General features: G+C 44.0%; 1 protein-coding gene across 2 annotated transcripts in view; it reads right to left on the bottom strand.

The window, feature by feature from the left end:
- Positions 1 to 203: 203 nt before the first annotated feature.
- Positions 204 to 19,087, bottom strand: part of LOC144766566 (uncharacterized) — an 844,102-nt gene continuing 825,218 nt past the window's right edge. Inside the window, exons 9-10 of one of the 2 annotated variants that reach the window (XM_078650371.1) lie at positions 5,790 to 5,840; positions 204 to 319 (exon numbers count right to left, since the gene is read on the bottom strand). In XM_078650371.1, coding sequence (XP_078506497.1) covers positions 5,805 to 5,840 — 36 coding nt within the window. In that variant the 3' untranslated portion in view covers positions 204 to 319; positions 5,790 to 5,804. The remainder of the gene's footprint in view (positions 320 to 5,789; positions 5,841 to 19,087) is intronic. The other variant, XM_078650370.1, reaches the window with a different exon arrangement.

The raw sequence follows: 19,087 nt of genomic DNA, 5'->3' as shown, positions 1-19,087 counted from the left end.
TCTCAGTGGTGCAGAGAACCTAGTAGTGCAACACCTCTCTACTCCAAATGGAAGATTTCCAAAACACAAAATGCAAACAGCGGTTTGGAACTCACAAATTATAATGTATTGTATAGAATGCAAGAATTTAGCAGGAGTCTTTTTATCACCAACAACAGCGATCACAGTTTATGTGTGAACAAGTAAGGACTTCCGATTTTGACGTTTACTTTCTTAATGTATTCTTTATTGAATATCCTCTCATGCAAAGTTACATCAATGAAATGAATAATAAAATCCAGTAGACGACGCGTTTCATCCACAAAGGACTTCTTCAGGGCTACAGAAAATACATAAATCAACATTTTAAAGTATGTACATATAAATTAGAAAAATCACAAAAAAAATTTAAAGCAAAAAAGACATACTTAATATTGTTACAATACTGGAGAAGACTCCAGGCAGAACGTCAATTCTATTTTCATGTGAATAACAGTGCATGCTGAAACTAACAGTTTATAGTATTCTATTTCAACGTGGATTGAATCTACATGACAAATACAATCATTTTAGAAAATATTTCATAAAGCATACCTCTAAATTGTATGTGGGATTCACCAGATCCATAACATCTACTGGCACTGTATACATCCCAAATGTGTCAAGTTATGCAGTATATGCATTCTGAAAAATGTATATTGGTAAGCGCTTGGGACTTAAAATTTACTTGACTAACTTGGGTCTTAACATTGATCGCTTGGCACATTTGACTCAATGCCTGCTTTCTTTTTAGCTCTTTTCTGCTTCTTCAGCCTGTACTTTTTCACATACGAAATATTTACCGATTGACATGCTCTCGATATGATACGAACCAATTGAGTCTTAGACTTTAGAGATTATCTTCTTAGTTTGATATTTTTACCTAAGAAAATATTTTTAGATGTTTTTGCGTTTGTGAGTACTTATGTTTGTTTTTCTTTTTCGCAGCTTAATTACTCTTTTTGATTATATTGAACTCTTTTGCCCAAATGCTTTGGCTGACTTCCGAAAAAAGTGTCTAGAATGTATTGTTTTTTTGTCCTCAGGACACCGAGGCAATTTTTAGTAACCTGCCTGCTCGGTACCAGTTGCACTTTGGAGTGTACTGTTTCCTCATTAATGTTTTTGTGTATTTATCATTAGTTTCTCTTGTGTGATACATTGGTAAATATTACTTTTTCTCACAGGTTCACCTTAGGTTTTAACATAAGGGTGTGGTTCTCATGTTTTTATACTGGAGGATTCTCTGGGAATACGTTTTTGTCTCATGTTCCCTCTTTTTAAAAAAAAAAATATTTTTTGAATTTTTATTCCAACTTACAACAATATATAAACCATAGTAGGGTACATAATTTTTCATTTAGATTTGCATTTTCGTGCCGTATGGTGGAGGTGACATGATGTACATTACAATAATCCAGTATCAGCAACATTAATCCTTCTCAATATTTTTCACAATATTTTGAAACTAAAGAGCTGTACCAAATAATAATAACAAATGTTATCCAACTTAAATACACAAGTGTGCCTGTCCGATGAATACCGTTCATTCGAAACCATTGTCTGTGTAGCGTGTTCATAACGCACACTGTGAGGTATATGAGCTGGTGTTAATTTTGATGGTAGGGGGGAGGTGGCACAGTTTAATTTCCACTCAATAGACTAGGGGGCAGATTTACAAGCCCCTTGCGCCTCTTTTACGCCGCCGTTGTGATGCAGCGGTGGCGCAAAAGATGTGCCATGCTGCAGGGTAGTTACAACGAGATGCATCTGGGAGATGAGTCACGTTGTAAAGACCTGCACCAGAAGTAGGCGTTCCTGCGCAGGGAGGGAGTTCCGGTGCAGGAACGCCTTCCAAAAGTGACTGAGTGAAATCTACAAGATTTCACTCAGTCGCTTTTGAGACCATGCTGCATCAAAACCCTGCGCCTGCTTGAAGCAGGCGTAAGGATTGATGCAGCATGCTGGGAATAGGGCACCCCGAGCCTTCCTGGAACTGCGTCACGCTTGCGATGCAATTCCAGCAATGCCCCGCCTTTACGGCACAGATGCGTCATGCATATGTGCCGTTTTTGCCCCATTGTGAGCCGCATTGTAACAATGCGGCGCATCCATGGTGGCGGAGCCGTGGTGCACAATAACTGGCGCATCCCTGCTGTTATGCAGGGATGCGCCACTTATTGTAAATCTGCCCCTCGGTGCGTCTGGGCTTGAACAAAGTGATAGACATCTGAGTCCGTGTGCAGAGTGTGCGTGTACCCAGAGAAAGGCTTCCCTTGATAAAGCATAGAAATATTACTGTACTATTCCAGATGGTCTATTGAGTTATGATGGTAATACCTCTGGTATATTATGGATTAGTGAATGTCATGCTATAATTGGATTCAATGGAGGATAAATAGTGTTGCCAATCTACAGGTTGCGTCCCAGATGTTGGCTGTGGAGCATGGGAGGCCTGTATTTTGTGTTTTTCCACCAAGGCCCGGCGGAGGGCCACTAACCAACCTTGGATGGAGGAGCCCGCCAGTTATTTCCAGGCCCTAGCTAGTGTGCGTTTAGACAAGACCAGCGCTAAGTCTAGTAACTTCTTAGGATTCTTGTGGCGTGCATTACGTTTCACGATGCCGAGCAAGTAGTATGAGCCCTGTGCTGGAATTGGAGTTCCCATTGCTGCTGTTATTATTTCTGAGACTTTTCCCCAGAATGACGTGATTTGAGGGCATGATCACACCATGCGTAAAAACGTGCGGGCAGATTTACAAGTCCCTTGCGCCACTTTTGCGTCACTTTTCACATGTTAAAAGTGGTGCAAAAGTGGCGCAAGGGGCTTGTAAATCTGCTCCGTGGCGTCTGAGTTCTGGCATCTACGACAAGGGTCCGCAGATGATGGGTACACATGTTCCAATTTTTGCGGGGTTAAATATATATGATGTAGATAAATTAATTAAGTGAATTTTAATCTGGCATTTCTGGATATAATCTTAGGAATTCCCACACATTGTGCCCACTTTTTGTCGCTGATTTCGATGGAGAGTGCTGCATTCCAGAGTTCACAAAGAGGAGTGAGCGAGGGGCTGTGTCTGTTCTAAGGGAGTTGTAGATGGCTGTGATAGCTTTTCTGCCCGTCCCAGCTGTCAGTAATGACATATCGGATGGGTAGGGACGGGCTCCTGAGTTTGTGGGTACAGTACTTATGTCCCCCCACATTTGTGATGCCTGCTGTGTTAGTGTCGCATATAGAAGGAAAGTTCCTGGCGACACACCATAGCTGTCCCTCAGGGTATCAAAGTCACATAGGGTTGAGTCTGTGAAAAAGTCTCCCCACGTTGCCAGACCGGCTGTCTGCCATTCAGCCAATTCTGGGCACATTAGGCAAGTGTATGTACCTGGCATTGTCTCGAGAGGAAGATCTGGAGCTTATGGTGGCAGATGACGGGTGGGCAACACGTATCGCCTAGGGAGGAGAAGCATATTGGAGATGATTATCCGGCCCCCGGGGGATAGTGTAGGATTGGTCCAGAACGGAAGTGTAGCCCTAGCACTGGCGATCGCCTTACCCAGGTTGCCGTCTATAATATCATACAAGGAGTGACAAATCTGGATCCCTAAATATCCCTAAATATATGTTTACAATGTGGTCCTATGCTTTGTTCTATTTGCATTTCTGCTTGTATTCCTTCTGAGAGAAGTATTGTTGAGACAAAAGCTCACCAAATATTAAATGAAGAGGTAGCCAAAATAATGCTAATAAATTTATACGATGCATATCCAGATTATCCTGAATGAGGGATTGTCTTCAGCTAAATGCTAAAAGGGTTGTCTGTCGTAAATTAGCAGCGATTAGGTTAGCATTTGCTGAAGCCAATCTGTTTTTCAATGTTATCTTGAGCGTTTTCGGAAGCCATTTTGTATTACTATCGACCATTTTTGGTATGCCTTACAATACCTCGTGCTCGCTGTCAAGATGTGTTTACCCCAAACTGGTCAAACCGTTAACTCCTCCCACTTGTTGAATGTGCACTGAAAATGCCCTTATATGTAGATAAATTCGTCTTGTGAATGTGCCGCCTATTTTCTGAGCCCCTGTGCGGGTATAAATGGACCATGTGCCTTCCGTTCGGGTTGCTACTTCATGCATTGCCGAAGGGTATTGGCTGAATGTAGTTCCGCCTCATGAGGTCTTAATAAACTTGTCTTTTCTATTCCAGTTTCCGTGCCAACTTCTATTCTAAGGGTTTAAGAGTTGTTAGCGGCATAACTAGGCCTTGCTGGAAAAACGATACCACATGGTACCTTAAAGATGTGGAAATGAAATGAGAAAGAATCAATAGAGTTGTTTTTGTTAGCTGTAGATCTGGGTTAAAATGAATGGATACAGTAGGCAGGAGGGAAACTGATGTATGAGATTAAGTAAGGGCTGTTTGAGATAAAGAACGTGTTGGATGGGAGTACCAATGATCTGGATACAGCTAATAATGGGATTGGTATGGAGTGGGACTGAGGAGACATGGGTTATCATGATGACAAGAAAGGAGATGGACAGGGTGTGTATTTTGGTCAGTGACAATAAATTGGTTAGTACAAACATGTTTTAAAGTGATGTGTTTCGAAAAGATACATTTAATTTGCCCTCAATAGTGATGGAGACACTGTTTACTGAGTGAACATTCAAAAGAAGAGGAAGTAGCCTGCACTTGGGCTGAAAGAACACCGCCTGAGGAGGGCTTTCTGGGTGTGAATGGTGCTGCAAAAGGAAGTAAAAGTGTGCTTTTATAAAGTTTTTCTAAAACTTACACATTGCGCCTGCTAATAAACAAATACTGGTATCACAGGTTGCAGCACTGGTCCAATGGTTGCATGATCAGAAAGTCCAGGAAACAAAAAACACAGGAATCGGAGAACATAGAGTGAAGAAAGGGGTTCTTCGCTTAACATGGGCAGAGCAGGCGTACTCCTAAATGTATTGGGACTGCTTTCAAACCTAAAGAGAAATATTTATTTGTTTGAGGAGTGGAGGGAGATATTGAAATGCATATGTGTTACTTTACTTGTTGATTGTATTCTCTTCCATGCCAAAAGGCCTGGGGTGTTTGTTATTGTGATCTCTGTCCTACCTGAATTAAAGTAGAATATTAGCAAATTAATAAAAATGATGTTCCTTCTTTATGTCCCCATAAAGCCTAATCTGACAAGGAGCAGAAACAGAGGGTGGCAGGTATTCATGCTTCCAGGGCATCCTACAAGGCTGTGGAAACTAGTTGACAACTATCAAGGGTGACTTGCAGCTTTCTACCTTCTTCCACTTCCCTTAAGTCCTTAGAGACCGCAGAGAGACTTACAAAATAGGGGAAGATGAAACATCACCTTGAATGTGCATCTAATAGTGTAATATACTTTGAAGGTTATAAAGAGTGTCATGTTTTCCAGCTCAAGGTATTGACTCAACAGTACACACCAGTCAGCCATCTATGGGGTGTTCTAAGTGAGAAATGGGTAACAGGGGCGGCCAGTTTTATGGCAGCAACACTTGCAATGATTTCCTTTCATCTGGGAAGAGCCAGAGAGAGAGGGTGGAGTAGATTATGCACAAATTCAATGTCAAGATAGAACACATCAGCTCCTTGTTCTGACAGTTGTCTTTGCAGGTCAAGCAGTCCATACGCACACTACACTATTCATCGGGAAAAATAACCTGTGTATAAAACAGACCAGGGTCTTAGATAAAATAGAGAGGAAGGGCTACATTATGGATTTAACAAAAATACACTTACCTCAGTAGTAGTTACTTATTCAAGATGGTCAACCATACATCCCACATCTTTCTAAAAGACAATGTCAAATACATTGTTACAAGAAAGAACAAAAAAGGCAACTTCATTTGCGCAAGATACACTTTCAGCTTTCAAAATCTAATGTGTTATTTTTTTTTTTAGGTGGATACCTCTTACCTCTAACTTTAAGGGGACATGGGAAGTGTTTCTGGCCACATTAATGTGTTTGCGGTGGGACTACATCCCCCAGCAGCCCCAGACAGGAGGGGGGAAGCCAGCTAAGTTTCATACTATAACCCACCCTGGTACACCCATGGCATGGGGAGCAAATTTGACCGCATTGTTTGTTACTGTGGGGGGACTACATTCCCTAGCCACCCACAGACAGGAGGGGCGCTAGCTAAACTTTGTGGTCTAAAGCGCTCTGTGACACCCGCAGTCCAGGACACGTCTGAGCCTGACAGAGCTCGGAAGATGCTGGGCTGGGCTACCCCTCATGGCTATGGCATCCAGCTTTGTCTGCTGTCCCCCAAAAACTTCAAAATTGACAAAAAGAAAATGGATGTGAACCAGGCTAGCATCCCAGGTAAATCATCAAACTCTATTACGACCTAACTAATTTTATTGGTGTGATTGAAAGAGAAATTAGGAGTACTGAAGAGCGCATAGCTACAGTGCAAAACTCAATGGAAACATTTTAGAAACTCCTTAGGTCCAATTAGGACACATCAAGTCCTATAGAATCACAATAATGTATCTGCAGGACACTGTTACATGTGATCTAAACAATTTTAATCAGTTTCCTTCCAGCACCACCAAACCAATTTCTATAGAAATGCAAAAGGTTATCAGTCAGAACACTGCTACTTGTCTTTCAAACAATTTGAATCAGTTAGCTTCCAGCACCACTGAACCAATTTCTAACCATGATAAATATTTAAGGCCTGTATTTTAGGAATGTAGCTAGTTTTAAGAACAAAAGCCTGAACCATGATGGGATTTCCTTCTTTAAGGATTTTGGAATCCTGTGTTTTCAGGAAACATAGGCCACTGATGGTTACCACAATAATGGTTATACCACTTTTTTTACACCACTGTCAGGGAGATCAAAGGAGGGTCTCATAACTTATATTACCACTTTGCTGTCAGGATTTTTTTTTATAAAAAGCTTGATTCATCTTGCTATCAGGTTGTCTGTCTTAAAATTGTCAGTACCATACATTTGTATTTTTTTATTAATATAGTAACACTTTTACTCTAGAGAAATCTGTTGTGACTGATAGTATTGTAAAAGAATTGAAAACCCTTTGCTCTGTGAAAGGTGCAGATTCTGGTGGCTTTGGGAGTTTAAACATGAGATCTATCATCACCTGTGACTATGTACATCATCAAGGTCTATCTCAATTAGGTCATGATGTGTATGGCAAGCAACAAAATAGTGCATTTTTTAAATGTTGAATTGACTTTTGCCAATGAGATCTCTCTCCCACAGGTTTTATCAGTAGAGACTGTAGTTTGACAATAATTTTATCTTATTCACTTGTGTTTTTAGCTTCTTAATTATGATTTGTAGGAAACATCTAAATGGTCTGAGTGATCACAATGCACAAATTATAGATAATACTTGTCCAGATAATAAGGCAAAGACTTCTCTGTTGCTGGTTACTGCCCTCTGTTTTTCTTCTTTCTGCCTTTTTGCTCCTCTGCTCTTTTTTAACCTTTCTTTATCTATTATTTCTTTTTTCCCTTTCCCTAATTTCTCCTCTTTTTTGCACTTTTTTTTCCTTTTTGTGTTCTTGTTGCTGCTCGTCCCCCCCCCCGGCGGCTCCCTCTGTGCTGTTTTCTCACTTCCGGCCTCCCAGCTGTCTGCAAACACTACTTACTGGTGGCCCCTGCACAGTGAAGGAGTGGTCTTACTGACCTCTTCCAGTAAATTGCTTCCCTTGCCCCACAGCTCCACATGGTCGCTGTTGCCCATGACCCTTCAGGTCATAAATTAAAGGTCCTCCTTCCCCAGCAGCCACCATCCTGTGCTTCATCCCCGGTGATCCAATGGGGAGCATCTCTGCTCTGCTGCTCCTTGCCCTCTGTTTTCCTGCTTTCTGCCTTTTTAGTCCTCTGCTCTTTATTCACTTTCCTTTCATCTCTTACTGTTTTTTTCACTTTCTCTAAATTCTCCTACTTTTTGCACTTTTTTCATTCCATACCCTTGCTTCTGCTCATCCCCCGTGGCCCGCCTCCCAGCTGTCCAGCACTCCCCAAACACTACTTAATGGCGGCTGTTGTATGGCAGGGCAGCTGGCATAGCAAAGGTAAGCCGGTTCGAGCCTGTCTGCGCCTAGACCGTGCTGACTGCCAAGGACCCTGGAAAAGATGGAGAAACAGCAAGGGCCCGCCAGACCATGCTGCCTTCAAAACCGCAGTCACTGAACACCACCACATCATCAAAACTAAGGAAAACTGCCATACAGGATTGCATCAACACCAAGACTCACAACAGCCAATAACTCTTTACAGTGGTTATAGAATCAGACAAAATCAGCACGGAGAAAGCAGACATCTGCCCTCCCAAGACCTCTGCGACAACCTTGCCACCTTCTTCCAACACAAGATCAAGTCAATCTCTGACAGCTTCACAAGCCAAGACCCATTAACCGCACACTGAACCACTGCACTCAATTGCCCAATACACCTGCAGACACTGCTCAACTGGTCTTCCCTCACCATTGACGAGACCCTCATGATCATGATGAGCATCCACTCTGGAGCCTCCTACGCTGACTGCTCCACCAACATCTTCAATAGAGCACGCACCTCCATCGCACCCCAACTCCTGCACAATCAACTGCTCCAGTGGAGAGCTGTAGTCCAGTGGGTGGAGAGGTGTGGTACAGCAGCCAGGGCAGCTGACTTTGGGGGAACAGGGTTCACGGTTTGATCCTCGGCTCTGGCGGCAACTCAGCTCAGCACCATGTGACTCTGGGCAATAGCTCACTTCATTTCCACGACCACCCCAAGCGCCTAGAGACCCGTAAAGATTAGTTGTTTGTGCTTTACAAATACGGATTTACATTTTACATTGAATCCGCCATCTTCCCTGAAGACTGGAAACATGCAGAGATCAAGCCCCGGCTGAAGAAACCCTCTGCAGACGCAATGGAACCTCAAGAACTACAAACTCATGTTCCTGCTCCCCTTCTCAGCCAAAGTCATCGAGAAGGCCATCAATGCCAAATTCCATGAGCTCACTGAAAGGACATCATCCTGGACCACTCCCAGACTGGATTCAGAAGCAACCACATCACCTCTTTTACCGATCACCTCTTGTAAATCATCACAACTAAGATTTCCTCCAACGCCAAAGAGATTTTCCTGGGTGATAACAACCTGCACAGGAATTACACTAAAGATCCCCACGTCAACGCTATCAAAGACCTACTAACTGATCACGCACTAACTCAAGCCTGTTCTCAGCCAACTCACTCAAATGGGCCATCCTTAACTGGATCATTTCGAAGGAATCCTCAGTCAAGCTCATCTCCATAGACCCATGTGACTGGTCTGACCACCACTCCATCTCCTTCATTTTACCTGGGACCCGCAAGATGATGGACCAGAGACACTAAAAACCTCGACCTTATGGAACTGGAGGCTCGCTGAAAATCTGACCCCCCCCCCCGCACATAACCTCGGTCAGCGAAGTTAATGAGCATTACTCGTCAACTATATCAATCATTCTGGACGACCTTGCACCTCTGAAGCTAAAAAGAACACAAGTCAAAGACAGTAACCCCTGGTTCACTGGTTGCCTCAACATGGAGAGGAGGTCCCTACGACAATACGAAAGAATCTGGAGACAACACCCCACTGCGACGCATCTCAAACTTCTCCGCCAGGCGAGAAACTCTTACAACAAGCACATCCTCAATTCAAAAAAAGAATATTTCAGATCTGAACTGGGCAACGCCAAGAATAGACCCCGTAAACTCTTTGAACTGGTCAAACTCCAATCCAACAAACTGACTAAAACACCAAAAGAATCCCGCAAATCTCCAATATCGTCAGAGGAATTCTCCTTTTTCTTTGCTGATCAATCCACGGCTTTAGGAATTGAACTTTAGTACCACCTCCTATTCACAACCCCATCCAGACCCGCCCCCTTTCTCCGCTCTACCCCCTCCGGCCTCTCCTAAAAACCAAGCCCGTTGGTTTGACTTCGAATATTATGACGAAGACTCCATCTCCAAAATCCTCTCCACCCTAAAACCTAACAATGACTTTAATGACCCGCTTCCTTCCAACTGCCTCACTGCTGTCTCTCAATCCATTGTTCCATGCTGGTCTGCAATATTAAACGCCTCTCTACAACAGGGACCGATTCCGAACCCCTTGAAAGCTGGCCAAGTCCTCACTATTTTAGAAAAAACATCTCTGGATCCATCCTTCCCGACAATTTCAGACCCATCTCCAAAATCCTGCTACTAGCTAAAGTACTTGAGAAATGTGTACAGCAACAACTAAGTCAACATATCAATAATTCCACCTACTTGATGACTGACAATCTGGGTTCAGACCGGGGCATAGCACTGAAACCACTATGCTCCACATTGTGGACGATGCCCTCCAAGCCCTAGACCAAGGCAAGACCTGCCTTCTAATCCTCCTAGATCTTTCCTCCCCCTTCGACACGGTCAACCGCGATAAACGTATCGAACGCCTTAACCTCAGGATGGGTCTGGATGGTGCGGTCCTAGAATGGTTCAGGTCCTTCCTCCATAATCGATCCCAGAGATTCCTCATCAACGGCAACCTATCAGCTCCCACCCGGTCACAGTTGGAGTCCCCAAGGCTCAACCCTGTCCCCACCCTCTTCAATCTTTACCTTGAGCCCCTCACCGAAGTTCTTCATACCACCAACATCTCCTACCACATGTACGCGGACGATACCCAAATATACAACAATATCTCTTTGCTTGAGGAGAACCTCTCCCTGAACGAGACCCTGAAATTGACTGTCCAATGGCTAGCCACTAACCAACTAAAACTCAACGCAAAAAAAAACTAATGTCTCCTAATCTCCCCCTCTAAAGCCAACCCAGAGAATCAGATGTGGATCAACGCCATCACAGCCATAAACTGCCCGCCGACCATTGTGGACTCTGGCAAATCCCTGGGCATAATCCTAGACTGTAATTTGAACATGCGGGACCACATCAACTCATTGGCTAAAGCAGCTAGATTCCACCTGAGCTACCTTTGGAAGCTGAAACCTTTCATTGAGGCTCCTGACTTAACAATGGCAGTTCCAGCACTAGTCATCTCCAGACTGGAATATGGTTGCTTCACCCTCACTGGTCTACCCAATATCTCCCTAGCACCCTTAAAAGTTTGCCTCAACGCGGCCGCCAGACTACTCACTGGCACCAGGAAATTCGATCTCATCTCTCCACATATGAAAGCACTGAACTGGCCCCCCCCTAGAGGCCAGAATTCAGCTGAAACTGGCATGCATCACGCACAAGGCTCTTTACTCAAACTCCCCTGCTTATCTGGCACAAAAACTAGTGGTATCTGGAGGAAGCAGGAACTCCCGGTCCGCCAGAAACCTCGTACTCCAACACGCCTTTTTTCAGAAAAAAGAACCTATAATAGGGCATTCACCGGGGCAGCACTTAGAATCAGGAACTCTCTCCCACCAGCCATCCAAAGAATCCCTTCTCCAGCACGTATCAAGAAGGAGGACAAAACCTTCCTCATGGGTAAATTCCTTGCCTAATGCCTGCCATGCCTGACCACAAATCTGATGTTTCTAAGACTATTTTTCCTTCCCCAGATCACCAACTCTCACCGCAGAGAATTTACGGGGCCTTTAATTTTTTACCGACTTTAAATATGATTGCAATCTTACCTTTGTATCCCCAGTATCCCCTATGCTCCCTACACCCCTGCCCCTCGCCATCCCTTTGTACAGTTCTGTATTTTTCTGCACCTTGGACTTTGTTTGTACACCTTGGTATATCTTGTAAAGCGCTCTGATACCCTCACGGGTCAAGTAAGCACTCTATGAAACACTAAAAATAAAATAAAGAAAATAAAAAACCTAGACCATTTTCCTCGCCACCACAGACAACATCTGCAACCTCCTTGACAGAGGCACAACAGCAGCCTTCATCCTCTCGGATCTCTTGGCTGCCTTCAACACGTATACCACGACAGCCTCTGCACTAGACTTCATGATGCTGGCATCCACAACAAAGCCCTTTACTGGAACTGCACATTTCTCACTGGCTGAACACAGGGAGTCAGACTTCCACCTTTTCTGTCAGAACCCACATAAATCGTCTGCGGCATGCCACAGGACTCCTCCCTGAGCCCCACCATCTTCAACATCTACATGGCCTCACTTGCAACCATTGTCAGAAACCACAGATTTAACATCGCCTCCTATGCTGATGACACCCATCTGATTATTTGCCTCACTGATGGACCCACAGCCACCAAGAATAATTTTCACAGCTGAATGAAGGCAGTAGCTACGTGGATGAAGGACAGCTGTCTCAAGTTCAACTCAGACAAGACTGAAGTCCTCATCCTTGTCCCAACACTTCTACCTAGTTTGACTCCTGGTGGCCTGTTGTATCTCAACCCCCACACACCCACAGACCACACACGAATCCTCAGCATTTTCCTGGACAAATCGCTCTGAATGAACAGCCAGATCAATCCCGTCTTGTCCTCCAGCTTCCACGCACTCCTTCTGCTCTAGAAAATGTTCAAGTGGATCACCGCCGAGTCCAGGAAAAAAGTCGCTCATGCACTCCTCAGCAGAAGACTTCCCTATGGCATTGCACTCTATGCTGGCACAAAGGAAAAAACTCCAAATGAAGCTGCTAAACATTCAAAACATCTCTGCCAGACTGATCCTGAACATCCCCCATCGCAGCCACATCACCGGCCACCTAAAGACCTTCACTGGCTCCTGGTCAACTATCGAATCACCTACAAACTCCTCACACTTGCATGCAAAGCCCTCCATAATGCCAGACCGGCATACCTCAACCACCGTCTCTCCTTTCACACTTCCACCAGACATCACCGCTTCACTCAGCATGCCATGGCTACCATCCTACAGATGTGCAGGACCACTGATAAAAAAAAACTCCTTCCCCTACCTCGCTGCAAAGACATGGAACTCCCTACCTCTGCACCTTGGGCAATCATCAGCTATGCCTCAATTCAGAAAGTAACCCAAGACCTGGCTCTCCAACTGAAGAGCAGATCCGCCCCCAGCATCTTGAGACGTTTACGGGTGTGTAGTTCTGCTTTAGCAGAACATTGGTTGATTGACTGAGAACAGTTTCTTATTTTAAGTGTACTTATTGGTAAATATGCTATAGCAAGGAGAGTTCCCATCTGTTTTAGTGGTGGGAGAATTTTCAGAGTATCACAGACACTGTGGAGTTCCGTAAGGGGCAGAATTGTGTCACATCGCGCTGGTCACACTTATTTTTAGTGCCAGGAGATTGTTCTGCACTATAAAATCAATCCAAAGGACACCACATAGAGCACCAGAGATTTATTTTCTATTGTCACATGACACACAGTGATGGTGCTGTCACGTGTTCTCTTCACTAAGTTAGCATGAGCACGTTGCAGCCTGCCTGCTGCATTGCGCACGTTACTATACGTCTTTAAAAAAAAATTCCATGAGAACTCATCACTGTGTTCACTCTCTGCATGTTCCTGGGATTTTTTCTGAACAGTATGTGCAAGGCCGAACAACAATGCCCCTTGTTATTTTGTTCTGGTCAGACCTTAGCCATTAGACAAAACATACTGATGCAGCTGTTGTTTGGACAATGTACTTTGTTTTTTTAGTGAGATACATAAATAGGTAACACACAGTTGGAAATGGATCTTTCTAGGAAGAAGAGCGAGACAGCACCTATGATGTTGATCTACCATCCATAGGCTAAGGTATGGGGTCTGCTGACAAAGCCCAGAGATCTTCAAATATGTAATACGTCTACTCTGTAGCAAGGGGAGGGAGGTTAGGATCTATTGTCTTTCCATGATGACATCTCCCTTCATGATTTACAGACTAGCTGCTATGCTGACTATATTTGTATTAAAAAAGTTTCCTGCTTGTTGTGGCACGTGTACTGCATGTTAGGGCACGTTTGTTAAAATAAATATTTTAAACTGTTTTGTGTCTCTGTCAGAACTTATTGTGGACAAGTACAAGAGTATAAGCGAAAGGGTGTGTCTTTTTACTGCGATTCCTGAGAGTGCTGCGAATGTTGTGTTCTGGGGTGTCTAATCATTTGTATCTCTGTGAGTGAGTAGGCGAGCAAGTGAGACACTATAGCTAGTTGGTTCTGTGCTCAGGTCGCAGGAAGACCCAGTCCCTATACACCAAGGTCCTATAATCCTGTGCATTGATCTGTGTTTGTGCCAGATCCCTGAAACATGGCAACACCAATGTTTGGACAGGTACTTATTCACAAGACCCTTGAGTAGCGCTTGCGCTTGTCTGCAATACCCTCTCACTGGTTTCCGGAGACGTCCATGGTAAGGGGCTTGGCCTCCTATATTTTTGTATAGGTTTTTCAAGCTTTAATTTTAAAAGCTTTTTCTTTACCCTGCCTTGCGCTACCGTTCTCTCTGATTCTTTGTCCCATTTCTAATATGGCACAATCAGTCGCAATTGTGACACATAATGTCCTTATGCATTACTTGAAGTTCCATTGACAGCCTGAGAGCATACCATCTGGCCTAATGGCACCCTTCCTCACCTGGCCAGTTTTGGCAGGTTATACACCACATCCGAACTATCATAATGTTACAATCGCAGAGTTACGTCAGTGACATACATTGCTGATCCACGTACACAGTAGTGCCCCAAATTTATGTCACTTGATATTCATGTGGCTCCAGCCTTAGCAACTAGGACATGGTGGTGGTCTTCTTATTAGTCCCGTCATGATTAATTCAGTGATGGGAAAATGTCCTCAGAATAGGGATGACTTTCCATTTTGGCTGGCACAAAAATGTGAACAACTTGAAGCTTTTTTTCCACATACTACTCCTCTAGAAAAACGCAGGATCCTTACAATGAGTTTGCCGGGTGGTGTAATTGCTGCTTTAGGTGACTGCACCACCTGGGGGACGGTGTTTGCTTCACTGTATACACTATGCTTTGGCACCCCCTCCATGAGCGTTCTACAGAGCTTTCTAAAAAAAAGTACAGGATGAACACTGAGCTGGTCCAGCCCTGGATTTGGGGATGAAATTAGTAGGCACGTTCCCTATTGTCTCCGATATGATTCTGGCTAATATTAATGGTGAATGTCAACGCGCAGACAAAGAGGTTTTTCTTACAGGAAGTATTGTGTTTCCACAGTGGGATACTCCCTAGTTTGTAAACAGGTTAAACTTCACGAATGCTGCAAAGTCTCTGCCCCTAATCTGGCTTATTTTATTAAAGGTAACGCTGTCCCTGCTATTAATCACGCACTAACTTTGCTCTCTAATGGTAGTTAACTTCTTTTGAATAACCATGACTGCTGCCGCTTACAGACAGGCATCCGGTATTTAGCAGCAGTTTCCCTACGTGTTACATGTTGCAGCAATATCCTGTTTCCACCCCGACATGGGATTGTAGAGTTCGCTTTGGCCTTCTATCCCAACTTTGAAAACAGATTTCAATAAGCTAAGCAGACCCAAAGTGCTATTGTTTCAACTAGAAGTGGCTCTCACATCAGCTCGAGAGACCTTTGAATTACAGGTGGCGAGAACCGCAAGTGAGATACACTTGCTGCTAAATACGAATCTTCTTCTCCATTTTGGAGAATTAATACACCAAATATTTGATGGTTCTGATACAGAGGGCCTTGCCCACTTATTTAAACCTGTGGGATCTGGCCTTGTTTATTCCTTTCAGACTATTATCCATTCTATTTTTTCCACTGCCTTCGGAAGGTTTCCCCTGGTGCTCCTGTTGATTTGCAGCATGCTTGTTCTCCTGATATTGCTTCGCAATGGATGCTCAATCTGCGGAGCTGCCCAACCCGGTCCAGTTGCAACTATACCGTGATCGAATGTGGCAGCATTTTGGTTCTTTGACAGTGAAGTCTTTTGCCATCAACTATTAGCTGACCTTCCGTTATGCCTACTTTACCAACGAGTAACCTGTGTTCCACTGTCGCCGGTGCCCTTTTCAATGGGTCCTGCATGTCTGCCTCTCCAATACCACTCAAGCTGCCCTGGATTACAATTATTATTGGGTCCGTTGAAGGCCTATGACCAGGAATTTGCCAAGGGTAGGCGTTTAGTGTGCAATCCCCTACTTGGAACAACGGCAAACTTGAGTACATGTGCTTGAGCTCAGCACCTCATAGAACAGAGTTTCATCGAAGTTAACACAGGTTGCCCTGGCATGCTCTAACAGCCTCTGGATATAAGGAGCATGTGTGCTCATTCAATCTATTAAACTGAATGGCATAACTTTTTACTATGGAAAGGACAGACAAGATTTTGGAATTCATAGCATTCTGCTATTCCCCCAACATTTTGGTCTCCGAAGATTAATTATGAATGGAATGGGGTTTTGAGTACCCAATTGTCAACACTTTTTTCAAAATAAAACCTTGCAATAAAACATTTTTGGGTTTCATGATTATTCTCATTAGAATAACACTGAGACGCTATGCCTTTGCTTACCTCTGATTTTTGTCTTTGCTTAGGGCTAACAGCCTGGCAAAGGGGAGGTTGTCATGTGGTACATTGGGACATTATCATCTTCACTAAGTTAGCATGAGCACTTTGCAGCCTGCCTGCTGCTTTGCACACGTTACTACACGTCTTTATTTTTTGCCATATTTTCTCTGGCTATTTTCACATCTCTGCATGTTCCTGGGATTTTTACTGAATGTGGGAAGCACAGCATAGCATTTGCACTTTGGCCCAGGACCCTAACTGCAAACACACCGCACATTGGTCCCGATCCCTACTGGCAGAGAGGAGGGGCGTGATATGCCTAAAAGGTCGGTGGAGGTCCCGCATCGCGGAACGCCTGTGGGGCGTGCCCGGGCTCTGCCCAGCGAAGACTGGGCCAAGATGGGCCCATCTTAGCCCGTCAGAGACCGGAGGAGGCTGTGCTGGGCCATACCCCTGAAAAGTACATTAACAGAGTCTTGAACCTACGAGGTGAGTCCTTCTTCATTGTGCAATTATTTCCGGACCTTTCACATTTATTGACTAACCACCTCAGGCTGCTGTTTGAGGGCCTATACAAGCAAGGACAAGTAGCTATAGGCTTCATTTTGAATGGCTGAGTTTAGTTCGAGCCTTCACTGTTGTGGGACATAGACTTGAAACATTTGAATTTTTGGGGGAATTGCATGTCAGCTGGCTTACAGTTGTAAGCACCAGACTTTATTGAAGGCCTATCTTCCTCCATTTACTGACACCTTGCTTGCTGATCATACAACGTTAAGCCCCACACTATTTTATTTCCTGAGTGTGTTGTAACTCTCTTTGTTTTCTGTGAGTCAGGGTACGGGACGGGTAAGAGAAAAGTGGAGAAAATTCCCAAACCGTCAGGGAGTGCACAGCAATCTCTAATGAACTATCTAACCGGGGCCTTTGAAAAACAAATCAACTCAGTTGAAGAGTCCTTAAAGCAAGGGAAGGTACTAGACTGGGCAGCCAGGAGCCCCCAGGTATTTGTACACAATGCCTCTTCATTTAGCCAACCAGTGGTCGCACCCCGTCAATCACCTCGGAATAGGTGTGTTCAAGACACATCAGGGCATTTATAAGTGAACGACCTGGATTGTGACCTACAGCCCCCATCTAAGCGACCTAAAAATCCAGATTAATTTTCTAACCATACAGATCTAAATTAACCAGCACCTAGGACAGATATTAAAAAGAAACGGAAATTAACAAACAAACCAAGCAAACTTGACCTTGGTAGAAAGGGTTCACCCTCGGTTATTAGCTTATGTATGAATCAGTCAGCTGATCTCTGTAAGACTGTAGACAAAATAGATGATTTAAACAAAACTGTAAGTGATATACTAAGTTAATGGCCAGGGAGGATGTAATTGAGGATATATTAAAGCACAAAGTGGGCACTCAACACTCCCCCACAAAGGTTAATACTGATATTCGTCCATACAGGGATTTAACGAGCCAGTCCAAGGGCCAAAAGCCCGGTGGAATGTCATGCGCTGAGTCTTATGAAAGTGTTGGTCCAATGCCATTAATGAATTTAGACCATCAGGCCACGGGCCCAAACCACCACTATAAATGTGAACTCGGCAAACAGCACTGCAGATACCATCTTGAGGGCTCCTGCCATATTCAACTCAAGAGCAAAACAGCAGAAGGTCCCTTTACCCCAATCTAAGTCTTAAATAAGGAATCATGTACGCTTGATTTACCCCTGGCAGCAACCCCTACACTATAATTCTGGCCAACGTCCCAATCCTTCTGACTCAGACAAGGAAATCATGGGATGCCCTTAGAAAGAAAACATTATTTTGGTTGGGCACAAAAACAGGAATAACAAAGGCTTTATTTGCCAGATTTAAAATGGGCAGAAGGGTTACCTGGGTTGGTAGAGACCATAAATCATAGGCTGGAGACTGTCTAGTACTGATTTTTAGATCCCCACATTTAATACAGGCGATTCTCACCTGAGCTGGCAACCAACATGTTGTGCCAAAGGGCATTAACATTCTGCCACTGGACTTTTGCCACGGTCTAGGTACATTCGAACAAGGATGAAATCTGAGCCTATTTTTATGTAAATATACGTAAGCTAAGCAGGGTAAGTTATTTCTGTGTAACTCATACAAGAATATAGAGCAGGGGCCCTTTGGCTATCCCATCTGATTCTTATAATGTCCCGTATTTAATAATTTCAATAATGTACCCACTCTAGAAGACATACATTTACGCAATGCCCCCGCTGCACATGGCATCCAAATAGAGGGATCTGACGGGTATACACCTCCTGAAATATCTGTTCCACCTATAAACACGCCATCTACCATGGCCAAAGTTTTTAATCTTCTCCCTCTAGCTAGGACTCCTGTATGTACCCAGGATACATCGGCTCAGACAACTCAACACTACACAACTGCACACCACGTTAATTCCATCACACAGTGTGAAGGTGGTAAGAGTATGTCGCCTACCTGTAATAAATTAATTTGGAATTTGGCGGGCTTGCCAACCAAAGCCATTGACCCTATGTGGCTAAACTTCGTTGAAGCTTTTACCATTCC

This window comes from Lissotriton helveticus, chromosome 7, assembly GCF_964261635.1.
Source record: "Lissotriton helveticus chromosome 7, aLisHel1.1, whole genome shotgun sequence".
NCBI classification, from domain to species: domain Eukaryota; kingdom Metazoa; phylum Chordata; class Amphibia; order Caudata; family Salamandridae; genus Lissotriton; species Lissotriton helveticus.
This window is presented reverse-complemented; position numbering and strand designations above follow the sequence as displayed.